At 35.8% G+C, this 14,650-nt stretch overlaps 1 protein-coding gene across 3 annotated transcripts in view; it reads right to left on the bottom strand.

Annotated features, from left to right (window-relative positions):
- Positions 1 to 14,229, bottom strand: part of ANOS1 (anosmin 1) — a 91,048-nt gene extending 76,819 nt beyond the window's left edge. The window contains exons 1-2 of one of the 3 annotated variants that reach the window (XM_034435749.2): positions 13,521 to 14,229; positions 1,564 to 1,611 (exon numbers count right to left, since the gene is read on the bottom strand). In XM_034435749.2, the coding sequence (XP_034291640.1) occupies positions 1,564 to 1,611; positions 13,521 to 13,742 (270 nt within the window). In that variant the 5' untranslated portion in view covers positions 13,743 to 14,229. The remainder of the gene's footprint in view (positions 1 to 1,563; positions 1,612 to 13,520) is intronic. The other 2 variants (XM_034435757.2, XM_087871452.1) reach the window with 2 other exon arrangements.
- Positions 14,230 to 14,650: the final 421 nt, after the last annotated feature.

The raw sequence follows: 14,650 nt of genomic DNA, 5'->3' as shown, positions 1-14,650 counted from the left end.
TACACAAGTGAATAAATTGCTAAACTGTTATAATTTGCAAGTAATAGACTTTTGGGAAAAAGAAATAGTACCTCTTTTTTTGTTTTCTGTTGGGTTTTTGGTTTGGAGTTTTGTATTTTCTATTTTAACCTTGTCTTGAATAGAGTAAAATAAAATTATAGATAAAAAAGAGTCATTTAAGAGTCATCAAAATATCATATTTTCATATTCCACATCACTTTGTAAAAGTAATAATTTATGTTTCTTAATTTACAAAGTTACACTCTTGTCCTCCAAAATGATGAAGTTGTGCATTGTTTCTTAAACATGTTTGTCTAAAAATCCCATGAGACAATTTCATTTAAAATAGACCTATTCTATTAAATAAATTGTCACAAGACAACTAAGTAATCTTGAATTTAGAATGCATGCAAATGCTTCAGTAGAACTTCTGCAGTAGAAACTCACAAATAATGAAAAGTGCTGCCCCAAAAAAAATTATATATTACTAGTAAAATTGTGATCTTTCAAGTTTCCTTTTACATGGAAGTATCTATTTGTAAAAATAATTCATCTTTTAATCAGATATATGTGTCAAAATTGCTGGTGATTTGGCCTTTGTTTTTTACTGTTACTTTATAAAGTCAACTATTCAACACAAATCTGAGGATGTTGCTTTGTACCATTATGAAAGTTTGACTAAAATAAATGGTCCCTCCTCCAATTCCTCTGCACCTAATTCTAATGGTTTTGGAAGGGCTTATAAAGAAGGGATAAATACACTCAGCAATGTATGCGAATGAAAAGAGCAGTCAGTGCCCAAGTCCAATAATTCTTCTTTGACCTCTAAAGCTGATGAATCATTGTTGCTTCTCTTCAGGGATCATAGAGAGATGCTTTTCCAGTGGAATCAAATGGTTATTAGTTCACTTCCACTCTAATCTTCAGAAGGTCAAAAAGTCAAAACACACACAGAAGGTACCAGTAAGACCAAATGAAATCTGCAAAGTAACTAAGATCTGAGGGCATAAAATTACTAATAGAATAAATATTCAACATCAAAATAGACCTTGGAATGTTAGAGAAACATGTTGCTAACTTCCTTCCTTGACAGACACTGCTTGTAGAATAAATATTATTAGGAACATTTTAGTGACTTGTTTATGTTACAAAGCATTTCATGCTTGGACAGAGACGTTAGATATAAATCAAATAAATGCTTCCCTGCTGCCCTCCCCAAAAAGTGGTAAATGTGGGTTGATTTGTTCAATTTAGCCATGACTAATCATGTTTAAGTCTCTCTGATAGCTAAAATAAGCTATCAAAGCCAATGTCAGTTAAAGGTAGTTTTTATATCATTAATATAAATTGCTACTGCAAAATCTTATCAATGAACAACAAGTAATGGTTAGTTGTTAGCAACTACTGTAATATATGAAAAGTAAAGTACCTTTTTGTTGGGGTTGCTACAATTCCAAGAACAATCTTACAATACAGAAATACTATAGCGCTAGGCTGAGAAAAATTACAGAAATCCACACACACCCAAAAATATAATGATGAATAAATATGGCAAGCACATACCTTTGAACATTGTTTGTGATTCTGACACCAAACCAAGGAACTATTATTCTGTAGAATAAAAAGAAAGAATATAAAGATTAATGGCACAATTTTAGTATTGCCATTCTCATTATCTTTCAGCTAGAATTTGATTTTAATATTGGAACTGAAATATTTATACTTGCCAAGATACAACATGATCAAAATATAAATTGTGCAAGAGAATATTTAGTTCACTGCCAATTTGTGCTATTATATACAAAGATAATGAAAAAGATTTCGCTCCTGTAAAAGCTGCTGATGGCATGTATCTTCTGTACTTAGAGTAACAGCCTCTAATTTTAAAATCCTTCTACTTGTCTACATAGACTATTGTTTCAATGATGAAATTTAGACTGATTGGTAAAAAAGAAAAAGAAGATTCAACATTGTAATTAAAACCTTCTTATTTATGTATTCTCCTCTACTTACTTCAATTATAAGACTATTTTTAAGTTATCTATTTTAAATAAACAACTCTTTTCAGACGCTGGAGAAATCTATATGTTCTGGTCAGATTGGAGTCAGTATAGGTAAAATGCTTGTTTACCCATTTAAATTTTTTATGAACTGCATGCCCATCTACAAGATTTAAAAGAATATTTTAAATACAATCAAATATTATAATATAAAATTAAACTTTCAAACACATGAATAACAGAGATATAGCTATAAAAAGTTCAAACTACTTACAGTAGTGTTGTCCTATTATACATTCATGTTTTATTTGTGGGTATGTCTGTTTTGGAGGTAAACATACAGATGTATTCCTCATACATACATACATACATACATACATACATACATACATGCAATTTCACCTCTAGTTTTTGCTAGTTTTATTATTTATTTTGATTTAATGTGTTTACATATTACCAAGCTTTAAAAAAGCCATTCAAATGCTGAACCCATAAAACACAGTAAAATCATAAAAAACAATAAAAACAGAAACTACCATAAAGCAATAGGAAAAAGTATAGCCATTCATATGATAAAAACTTGTCAAATACATTCAGGTCTACTACTACCTAGATTTATTAGAAAATAGTCCCCTCCAATTAAAAAAAAAAACCAAGCTTCAACTACACTTATATCTTTTCCAGATCATATGCTCAGAAGCACATTACATTGTCAGTTTAAAGATCAAACTTTTTTTAGAATAATGTTCTTATATTTGGCAGCAATATCCATGCATTTATCTTAGGTATATTAAAACACATGTATAAATAAATGTGAAACATAAAACTTGAGCAAATCTTATGAAAAGATGGGAGAAGAATAACACTTAAGAGGATGCCATAAATAACATACATTTAATAAGGATAGCTTTACGAGTTTTTATGCCAGCGAAGAATGTTATTATTTCTTTTTACAATATCTAGCCAGTAGAATTGTTAAAAGTAATATTCCATATACAACAATCGATCATTTTCTTCCCTTTTCATATAAGAAATGACAGAACAGAACCAAGATTGCAGTAGCAGAGTAGTACCAATTAGCTGCATTATTTTACAGCTCTATATTTTCACTAATAAGCACACTGTTATGAGCAAACAACAAATCACTTAAAATCTTTGCTTGCTCAGATAAGCCATCTTTTATCTTCATTGATTACATACTTGTATGTTTATCACCTAATTCTAAACTAGTTTGATCAAGAAGAAAGCAGTGTTTCTTCAATTTAAAGTAGATCTAGCAATATTGAGGTGAGTAGGATCAATGCAATCCCTGGAACACGTGTTTGCGATGTGGTTCTCATTTTTAGTCAGCATATTGCAGGCTGGCCATTAACTATTTTTGCTTCATGCACTAATTATTAATCAAAGCATTAATTATTCATTCTCTTATCAAGTTATAAAACATATAACAGATATTACATTTACAACTGAAAATACAAAAGAGCTGGAAGCTGTAGTGATAAATGTCAAGGAGTACAGGAAAAAATGGTGCTATGATTAAATATAAAAAGTACCAAATTAATAAAACAGGTACAGCAATCAGCTTTAGAACTGACAAAGAAGATACTGGAATGGTAGATAGTTTCAGTGTTTTAATATTGTCTGTCAATAGTACAGGAAATAGCAACCAAAAAACAGCCCACTTATAAGTACTTAGTAGAAAAGCAATAAAGGCCTTGGAAAAAATATTGAGATGCCGAGACCTATTCATACATACAAAATTCAGAATTCTGCAGGTAATGCTTCTCCTTGAATACTTTAATGAAGTAAAAGATGGGCAAGCAGGATAAAAACAATATTGATGTTTATGAACTTTGGCATTGAAGAATACTCCTGTGACTACTGTATTGTGGATGGTCAAGGAAAAAAACAAATGAATTATAGAACAATCCAGAGTTCTCATTCAACACACAAATGGCAAGGCTAAAATCCTTTTATTTTTGATGCATTATGCTCTCTTTAAAAATCCATAATGCTGGCAAATGTGGAAGGAAAGTGAAGAGAATATTCAGTATCAAGGAGACTGGATTCAACTGCAGCAGCAGTAGATACACTGCTACTTTCAAAGAGTTTTCAAAGAGATTCTTGGTGAGACCAGAGATTCCAATAAGATAAACTAGAATTCTTTAGCCTATAACAGGGAGAAACCACTTTTGCAAAATCCTGTAGTACCAACTATGAAAAAGTTATAATAGCTATTTCAGTTATTTCAACTCACTGTCAACTCAACACTAGAAAAAAATAGAAATAAAATGCCAGAATGAAAATGACACTGTGACTTGCTTTGCTGCATATCACTGTTTGCAAATCTCATGATCCATGAGGAGCCAACCAATGAAACTTATGCCCTTGGTTAAATGGAGAATATTAATTTTTGTGCCTGAATTTGCAGCTGATGCTACCATCTCTTTTTTTTAAAGGTTTACAAAAAAAACCCCACAAAACTATATACACCAAAAATTCATTGCAATAAACCAATAATAATGCTAAAACTGTATCTTTGTTCCTCAATGTCCACAGGCAGAAAGGAAAAAAAATAAGCTTCAGATGAACCCTCTTCCAACTTCAAAAAATTTATAATATCCTGGTTAGGTACATTAACTGATAATTGATTTAGAATTGTGTGTTTGAGAATCTCATTGATATGGCTATTTACATAACTACTGTACAACTAAGCTAAGAACAGACATAATTTATTGCATTATATATTGGTTAACATCAAACTTACACTGCTGGGAGGGAAATGAAATAGAAGAATGAGTTATTAACTGTAGTATTTAAATTTAGCAGTTAAAGATATTATTGCACTTAACCTTTTTTTACTGGTATCCCAAGTAATCCATCAGAGTGGAGGGGTTCTTCTAATTTTATTCTCACAACAATCTTGAAAGATAGATTGGACTGAAATATAGTGACCAACTTAGAGTCATGCTAACTGCTATGTTATGCTTTAGCCCCAGGTTGTAGAATAAGCCAAAATTATATTTTCATACACATTAAATATGATTTATATATTACATAACCTGAATTGTACATACTGTCAGCCCCACTAGGTAGACCAGAATATGAAGTAACTCCACAGGATATCTACAATTACTTCACTGAAATTGACAGAATCTTGCAAGTCACACTTCCTACATCTTATGAATTAATGAATTAAGCAAGTTATCTTGACATTCTAGACTTCAATCCTTTTTGTCTTGACAATAGACACTCTATCTCTTTCAAGATCTTCTTCCTTACTCTTTACATTAAACCAAAACTACCAAACCTTTCTTTGTGGGTAATCTACCACACAGTGGTGGGTCCCAATCAGTCAAATCTTTGGATACTGCAGAGTTGAAATCATTTTAATTTTAATAATCGCAGGGATGGAAAAGATTTGTATGGAAATCAATTCCTCATAACTGAAATAAGCAATTCTAAGAGATAAACTAGGATAGTATTTGCACAAGATACCTTCATATAGTCATAACTTGTTGTTTTATCATTCTTAAATATTATGTAGTTTTTCTTCCAAAATAAAGCTACATTTATTAATACTCTGTTCAACCCAAGGAAATTGACATACTTTGAATATATGGCAACACTTCTTATCCCTCCATGCTATACATAATGGCACAAGAAGCAGAAAAACATGGTACAGTTTAAAACATTAAACTGACAAAAAGAACATGACTGCTTGGATCTTACTTATTTTCCTAACTTCTGATCTAAGTTTGTTTTCTCGTAAACCAGTCTTCCTAAATCTTGCATTAAATCTGAATGTGAGTCACCACACAAATAAAAAAACCAAACAAATTAGAATCACGGGAGTCACGTGATTTCCAGTTTTATTAAGCTACTTCTCAAAATGTAAACTCTGAGAACTCAATTGAATTCATAGTGTTCAGTGCCAAGAATTAATAAGTCAATTATTTATCATATTTAGTCAATTAGAAATTGCCTTATGTTTTCCTTATGCAAATATGGATAGAAAACCAAGAGTTCTTTACAGAAATATACTTTGGATTATTTCCAGAGGCATTACATACCCCACTAACACAACTCAGCTCTGTTTTGAAAAGTGTGTGTACCTAACAGCTAATCAACATTTATTAGGTAGCATTTTTTTTCTACCCTTTTGCTCTCTGCCACAGTCCACAATTCTAAAGTAGAAAATAAGAATGTATAAACTATATTACATGTGTGCACACAAGATCAAAACAGTAACACTGTTATTATTTTCTTTACCACACTGAAATCTACAGAATTGGTTATTTACGGGACCGCCTACTACCACCAATAGCCTCCCACCGGCCAGTACGCTCTCATAGAGAGGGACTCCTCCGGGTGCCATCAGCCAAACAGTGTCGACTGGCGGCCCCTAGGGGGAGAGCCTTCTCTGTGGGGGCACCTACCATCTGGAATGAGCTCCCCCCGGAGATACGGAGGATCCCGGATCTGCGTTCCTTCCGCCGTGCTGTGAAGACCTTTTTATTTCATCAGGCGGGCTTGGCCTAATTTCTTCCCTTTTTAAATATGTAAATTTTAATCTGTTTTTAAATTATTGGGGTGTTTTAATCTGTCTGGGCCAAAATGATTTAATTTGATTTTATCTGGTTTTTAAATTTTTTGTATTTATGTATTTTATTGTTGGCTGTTCACCGCCCTGAGTCCTTCGGGAGTAGGGCGGTATACAAATCAAATAAACCTAAACCAAACCTAAACCAGAATAGTCTCTCAAAGCATCCAAGTGCTTCCAATTGTCTTGAAGTCAGTGGAATAGATGCTGCAATCTAGTTGTCAGCTTGCATAAAGGCATAAGAATAAGTATCATTAAATTAACCTATTTGGGGAAGGGGATAGTTTTAGTTGTAATCTTCACCTAGGCTCCAGCACAAACTATCAAAGGGTTATATATGATTTGCCTACCAATTTCTCATATCCTGGCATCTTTCCACCCCTTTATCATAGTCTCAGTCAGACATACAGCAACTGGGTGGAAAGCAGACAGAAGAAAGAGGAATTTAAAAGGGGAAATAGGAGGTGAATTAACACTAATAATTCCATGCACATCTAGTTTTTTTAAATATATATTTTAAGAAGTATGGCAGTTTAAAAAAAAACAGAGAATTATGAACCACTTTGGCTTGAACTCCCAGGTTACAAAGGTTCAAAACCAAGGATATTTGCTTTGGACAACCAAACTGGTTTAGCCAATTTTTTCTATAGATTAGGAAACTAACATTTTATTATTAGAGTAGGCTGGGGGAAAACAGAAAAGGAATGGAAATAAAGAACCTGCCAATAGTGATTTTCAAGCCATTTTAAGTTTATTGGAAAAAATGCTTTGGTTATCAGTGTCAATCCTTCACCAAGAAAGTTTTTTCCCATTGAGGATTTCTTGCCAAAGGATAAATATCAACTTCTATTGTGTTTCTCCAAAAAGGCGACCCACCTTGAAAAGAAGCCCGATCACATTTTTTAGTGCATGCGATCAAATTAAGCTCCACCCACAAAATTAGCCCTAATTAAGACCCCGCCCACCCCAGGGTGCAGGGGTGGGACGAGGCACACAGGTAAAAAATAAGCTAGAGTGAGGATGGGGGGTGGAGCTGCCCTACTTACCAGGCCTCGCACACCCCGCACCTTGCACTCCCCTACTTACCAGGCCTCGCACACCCCGACACCTGCCTTGCCTTCTTCTGTGGCCGCTTGCTGCCACTTGCACGCATCCCCCTGGCCTCCATTTCATCTTCAGATGCCTGCCAGAAAGCGTCTGCAGCCGATAATAGAGCTCTGGATCAAAACACACTGTGTTTCCCCAAAAATAAAATTGGGTCTTATTTTCTTTTGACCCCCCCAAAAAACCGGCTAGGGCTTCTTTTCAGGGAGATATATATATATATATCAGGTGGACAGATCAGCTTCACCTCTTCTACAAGTTCAAGAAATTGTATATGGCAAATACCCAGTCCATCCTAATAGCAAATTTTTAGCATCCAATGTTATAGCCAAAAAGGAATTTATTTTAAGTCCAAAGTTTTAACTATTTATTTATTTATTTATTTATTTATTTATTTATTTATTTATTTATTTATTTATTTATTTTTCAAATTTCTATACCGCCCTTCTCCTTTCGTACTCAGGGCGGTGAACAGCCAAAATAAAACATTTATACATAAGTACGATTAAAAATAGATTTAAAATAATTAAATTTGGCCCATAGTTTAAAATTTATCAATTTAAAATCCATATCAAAATTTAAAATCAACCATAAAATCATAAAATCAAGAGAGACCGGCTAACTGAAAGAGATGAGTTTTTAGGGCCCGATGAAAAGTCCGGAGGTCGGAGATCACTCGTATCTCTGGGGGTAGATTGTTCCAAAGGGTAGGTGCCACCACAGAGAAGGCTCTCCTCCTGGGGGTCGCCAGCCGGCATTATCTAGCCGATGGCACCCTGAGGAGGCCCTCTCTGTGGGAGCGAACTGGCCGGTGGGAGGCTATTGGTGGCAGAAGGCGGTCCCATAAGTACCCTGGCCCTAAGCCATGCAGCGCTTTAATGTCAATATTATATAGGTAGAAGATTCTTAATATGTGTGGAGGTTGTATATATAAATATTTCCTACAATATGGCAAGAACACGTCTATTGGCATGCGACACTAATTTAGCTTATTTCCTTCTCATTTTTCTCTATCTCTGCCTGCTTAAAGTTCTAAGTATCAATTACTACTCACTGTTGCACAAACATATTTTACTAATGAAATCATACCCTGCTTTTCTTACTAATTAGAAAACAACATGAGGTTTAGCCTTATTTTCACTTTATATCCAAAACAATTACTGTAACATATTTTGAACTTTAAAAATCAGCCTTAATAAACAACAAAATGTGTACTGACCTACTTAAAAAAGATTATTCAACCTTTCTTAACGTTCTTTGAGACACGCTTACTACTATTAAATTCTGAATAGGCTAAATCAAAGGCTAATTCCGAATCCCTCAGGACACAGTATTTCTTACTGAAAAAGACAATTGCTCCTGCTATTCAGTTATTTCAAGGGCCAGCTTCCTTTAAAATCTGAGACAGGTAGTGAATGATTCTGCTTGGAATCATTTACACTTTAAAGACCTTTGAAACTACTGTGAAAAAAGAGCAATTGCAAAGTCATCTTTGTTTTCAGGGCAAAACAATGGTGCGCACACCTGCTGAACCTAATCATCTCTTGTTCATCAGAAACAGAGTCTTTATTGTGTGCATCTTACCACTCTTCCCTTACTTGACCAACTTTTAAAAAGGTTAATACTTGCTACTGCTATCCATTTGCACTGAACTATTATTGTTTCATGTTTTAAATATATTTAATAATTTACTAATAGAATTTGTTCACAAGTTACAGTTAAAAATAGTGATGGCCAATTTACTGACAGAAAAAGAGACTAGTTGACTATTAATAGTTATTAAGTCTTAACAGAATTTTCACCATTTTCTACCCAGCTAATTAAAATAAAATCACTATTATTTGGAAACATACATTATGCTAGCAGTTTTGTTTCAGAATGAAATGTTGCCAAGAAAGTATACACATTTCTGTAGGAAATGTAAACACTTTCTGTAGGAACAGGCTGATGTAAGTTACCTTTTTTAACCAACTTGTTAACCAACTTTGGTAAAATTGTAACCAAAGTTACCACCAGCTGACAGCAGTTAAAAAAACTAACTGCCTTTCAATATAATTAACTGTAATTAATTATTTGTATATACCTGATGAATAAAATATATGCTCACAGAAGACATTTTCCCATTTTACAATCCAGCATATTTTTGCTTATATATCTGGATTTCTAATTTATGTATATATGCAAACTTCATTCATGAAACAAAATGCTTTCAAAGATGTTTATCGTTATCTTTATAATGATAATACCACCTGCATCTATACAAAAACTTCTGTTTCTCAGAACTGAGAAAATCATTTCACAACCAAAGTAGGAATTTTCAAGACTAGGAACTGAATGCCCACATAATTACCAACTCAAAAAGTCAGATTGTTGTTTGAATACTCAACTGAAATTTTTATAGGAAGTATTCTACAATGCTATTTTAATCATTATTCTGTGAAACCCAAGCATGGCCTTCTATGTCACACCATAACCTAGCGTACTTTTTCCTAAAAAAAAAAAAATCTAAGCCTCTTAAATTAGAAATGTATCTTATCATTGTCCATACTAAACATAGGGGTTTTTTTCTTTAAAAAAAGGATGCATTCCAGGTGGATAGAATAATTATTTCAATCATGAGGAAAGTAGGTTGTAGCACAGTGGCATTATCAAAGAAGGTGAAACTAGGGTTTGCAATAGTTTTAATAGAGGTATGATAGAAGTTCTTTTATGTGGGATGTGTAAAGATTTGCAGGGAAAATTGTGGGACTTATTTGATGTGTTGAAGCTTGTTAAACCAAAAAAACAGAAATCATACCTCAGGCTTTTAAAGTTTGACACAAAAATTAAAAATCTTGATTTATGAGGTATTTGGGGCTCTAGCAAATACATTAAAGTTGATCTGCCATGAAAAAATGAAAAAGCATGTAATGAAGATTCTTGCCTGATATTCTTTATCCCCATTAACAATATGTACCAAATTCAAGAAAATTATACAACCTAATCATTATGACTTAGAAGCTAATTAAAAAAAAAAAAAGCTGTAGTGTAGTACCATGAGATATGTCACATATATCCCAGGTATGCCAACTTTATAATACTGTAACTGCAACTGTGGTCTAAAGGTATTACTGTAGGAATCCCAATTTCCCCAATGTTTAAGTCCACTTCTGAATATGGCGGTGTAAGTTCAGGACACGTACTGTATGCATAATAGCTGCTGACATCATTGATTGAACACATTACAATAAGCTTGGAATGCACATAGTTAAGCCCTCTTATTAAACAAGGAACATTTATTCTTTTCTTGGATTTCAGTATATCCTGCTAGATGATAGCCTTCTTTATTGTGTCACTTAATTCCATGAAACAATTGAAATCCCACCAGCAGAAGCAGATTCACAGATATGTATAGTATATAATAACCAGTGACATTACTGAATATATTTCTGAAAGGTTTTGTTGCAGAGGTTATCTAATAGCAGATTTTGGAAAGCTGGAATAACATCCCAATGGAATTTAGTGGGGCTTTTCAATTGAGATGTTTAGGATGCACAGACAATGAATATATAACAAATAACTACTATTCCATTTTGTGAAGTTGGAGGTGGGGAAGATGTGATACACAGTTTAAGTAGGGTTAGGAGCATGCAGAAAATCCTAATCCTTTTTCACTTGCCCAATATGATCCACAGGAATACACAAGCACTGTGCCACTTAGGTACTTTTGAAATTTCTACAAAACATAGTAGAAATAATATCATTAAGTGCATATACAAGCACGGGTTATACACTTCAAACAAAAACAAAATGTTGAGAATGAAATCCCATTACTGATCATCATCCTTAAACTGAGATTTACAAAGAAAATTGTATTTTTCTTTGTAAAAATGCAAAGAAAAATAGTTACATCTTTTTATGCTTCACATGTCACTAAACACTATGCATACATGAATGTTGAGATAGAATTATCCCAGCATGATTGTCTAGGCACAGAATCATCTAGCCATGTACTAGATTTTTCAAAATAATTCCAAGAACCATGGGTCACCTGTAAAGAGCCACAGGGAAAAAAAATAGCTTCTTGCTTTCAGGGACCACTTAAAAAAACTTTTTTATGAGTGAATAATCCAATAGTGTACAGACCTGTGCAAACTGTTACATCGTAACCTATTTATGTCAATGGAATGAGACATTCTGACCTCTGATTCCTCTGAGAAAAATCAAGCAAATTAGTAGTTAGTAAACTGATCTATTGCTATTCTTCTTACAAAGACACATCTGTTGAATCCAACAATCACAAAGTTAGGAAAAACTAAGATAGCAATGTTGTCTTGTTCCATTTTCAATATATGCAGAAATACACATGCAGAAACAATCACACACACAGCCCTTTAATGGGATGATAATAGATAGAAATCACTCCAATTAACAGTAATTTTGAGATTCAAGTAATTTACAGGTCTTAAGTTGACGTCTATTAAAAATAGCACATAAAGCTTTTCATAAAGTTTCTCTACTAATGATAAGTCAATGGATCTTTAATGTTTCTGGGTCAGATACAAAATCACTGCCTTTTTATCACAGCTCCATTAAATAACTAATTCTCACATTCCCATGTACACTGGGAGTGTGCAAACATGTTCAAAAATTAAGCAAATCAACAAGGAGAATAAAAGGACTTTATTTCTAAAGTTATATGTTACCTGATTCCCAGCAACTTCTTTATCACTGAAAATAAGACAATAAGCTATCTAACCTGATAACAGGGCTTTGATGTATATCAATCAAGTCCATATACAAAATCATGTCATTCTATTTTTTATCTTAAATACTGAAAATCATGGCCACTTTACACATCACATGATATATCTTATTAAAATATTAATTCCAAAAACAAAATATACTCCACCCTTTATTTGGGAACATGAATGATTATTATAGATGTACTTTAACTAGGCAAGTTTACTTTAGGCAGATTCCAATCAAGCCAATAAGTTTTTACTCTTAAGTAAAAGGATATACAGGGTGGCAGCTTAAAACTGCCTTCAGAAATGGATAAGTGTTCTTTTACACATCTTCAACTTTGTCACTTAAAAATAGTATTGCTTCATGTAAGTAATTTCCACCTCCAGGTTACAAAATTGTTTAAATGTATTATGTTTTCACCTTTCAAACCGCAAACATACCCAGCCCGAGCTTTAAACCGGTTACAAATGACTAAATTGCTTCGGTAAATCGGTAACTGCTTCTATACTAATTAAAATAGCCACTTCCGCTATCAGTGCCGGTTGAAAAAGTAGCCAAGTCAACCAGCGGCGCGACTCCCAAAACGGGAGCAGTCATCCGGTGGGACAGCTCGCTCAGGGTCAAGAGATCAGCCCGACCAGTTTTAAGAAGGTTCTTCGATCGATTTCGCTGGGAAAAAGGAGGCTCGCGAGCTTCTTAAGAAGCTACAAAGTTCAGTGGAAAGCGCAGAGTACCGGTGGCTCAGTATGGATCGACCTGTGCTGTTGCAAGCCTGTTTTGCTCCCCGAGGACTCCTCGGGAATAAATTGTGCCGAGTAGCTCTAATTCCTCGCGAATGCATTTCAGCCCATCCATTTCGTCTTCTGCACTCATAAATGCACCCTAAGCGCTGAAGCACCCAATTGTGAACATCAGCCAAACTGCCGCCTAAGGCTGCGGTCCACCGCCTGCGTATCTCTGAGAACAAATCTCATGGAATTCAGAGGACTTCTTTCCGACTAGACCTGGCAGAGAGGGGAAACGAGAAGTCGCTCGGTTTCATTAATGCGCGGCCCGGCTACTGGTTTGGGTGTTTTTTCCCATACCTGGAAATGCTTGAAAAAGGCGGAGATACGCGTAATCTGCAAGCTGAGACACCTGGAGCTGCATCTGGCTCCATAAATACTGGTGGCGGAGAAGAACTCATCCTGCTGACGAGCCGCCGCTGCCGTTTCTCCAGCCCAGGCAGCGCAGCCGGGCAGGCAGCCCCAGGAAGCTGTAATCCAAAGGAGAAGAGTCAAAGGAACGCCGGGCTCCTTAAACCCCATGGCTTTGTGCGCAGCCGGGTGCGGGAGAAGAAAACAACCCCTACAGCCCTAAACACTCTGCACCGCGTGCAATTGCGCCGTTTCACCTCGCCAAGGGAAAGGGAGGTGGCGGCGAAGCCTCAGCGCAAGAAAAACTCAGCGCGGAAAAAAGTTCAATCATTCAACTCTCTTTAAACGCCCCCCCCCCAAAAGCCGGTAGTATTCAGCTCGCAGCCCTCCCCTCACTCCCAGGAGGACAAGGGGGTGGGGAAACGGTGGCAGAAGGCTGCCCGATTGGCTGCGGAGGATCGGAGTGACAGGGCGGTTAGGAGGGGCGGAGTGTCTGACCGCAAGGAGGTCGCGCGAGCAGAGAGGCGAGGCGGGGTGGGGAGTCTGAGGTCGCTTTGGGGTTCGCAACTTTCCCTCCTGCGTGCGCGCCTCGCTGTGGCCGGGAGTTGTTGGGAAGCTCATTTTCCACCCCGCGCGCGACACCTGCCTTGGCTCCTTCGCGAAGGACGGCGGGAGAAAAAGAATCCAGCAGACGCCCACATTGGGACTGGGATTATATAAGCTTCATTTCACCTCTCCACGCTTTTAGAAGTCGCACAGGGTATTGTTGGGGGTGCAATTTGGTCAAAGTTTGGGGCACCGAAAGCAAGTTCGGTATGCGGGTTACTTCCTTTTAAAATCCTCAACCCGAATATGAGGCGCACCCCTTCATTCTTGGTCTTAGATCTCCACGGACACACCCAATCACGGCACAGACTGCTCTTAGTTTGATAATAGTGCGATAAACCCACATACACAAGAAACTTGGCTGGAGCGGTAGCTCGTGGCGGCACACATGCAATTTGCAAGATGCCCGGTTGGAAAAATAACTTTGAATTGCCGCCGTCAATCAGATTGGCCATTGGGAAATAAACCTGTAG

This window comes from Pantherophis guttatus, chromosome 5 (genome assembly GCF_059756535.1).
Source record: "Pantherophis guttatus breed Tessera chromosome 5, ASM5975653v1, whole genome shotgun sequence".
NCBI classification, from domain to species: Eukaryota; Metazoa; Chordata; class Lepidosauria; order Squamata; family Colubridae; genus Pantherophis; species Pantherophis guttatus.
This window is presented reverse-complemented; position numbering and strand designations above follow the sequence as displayed.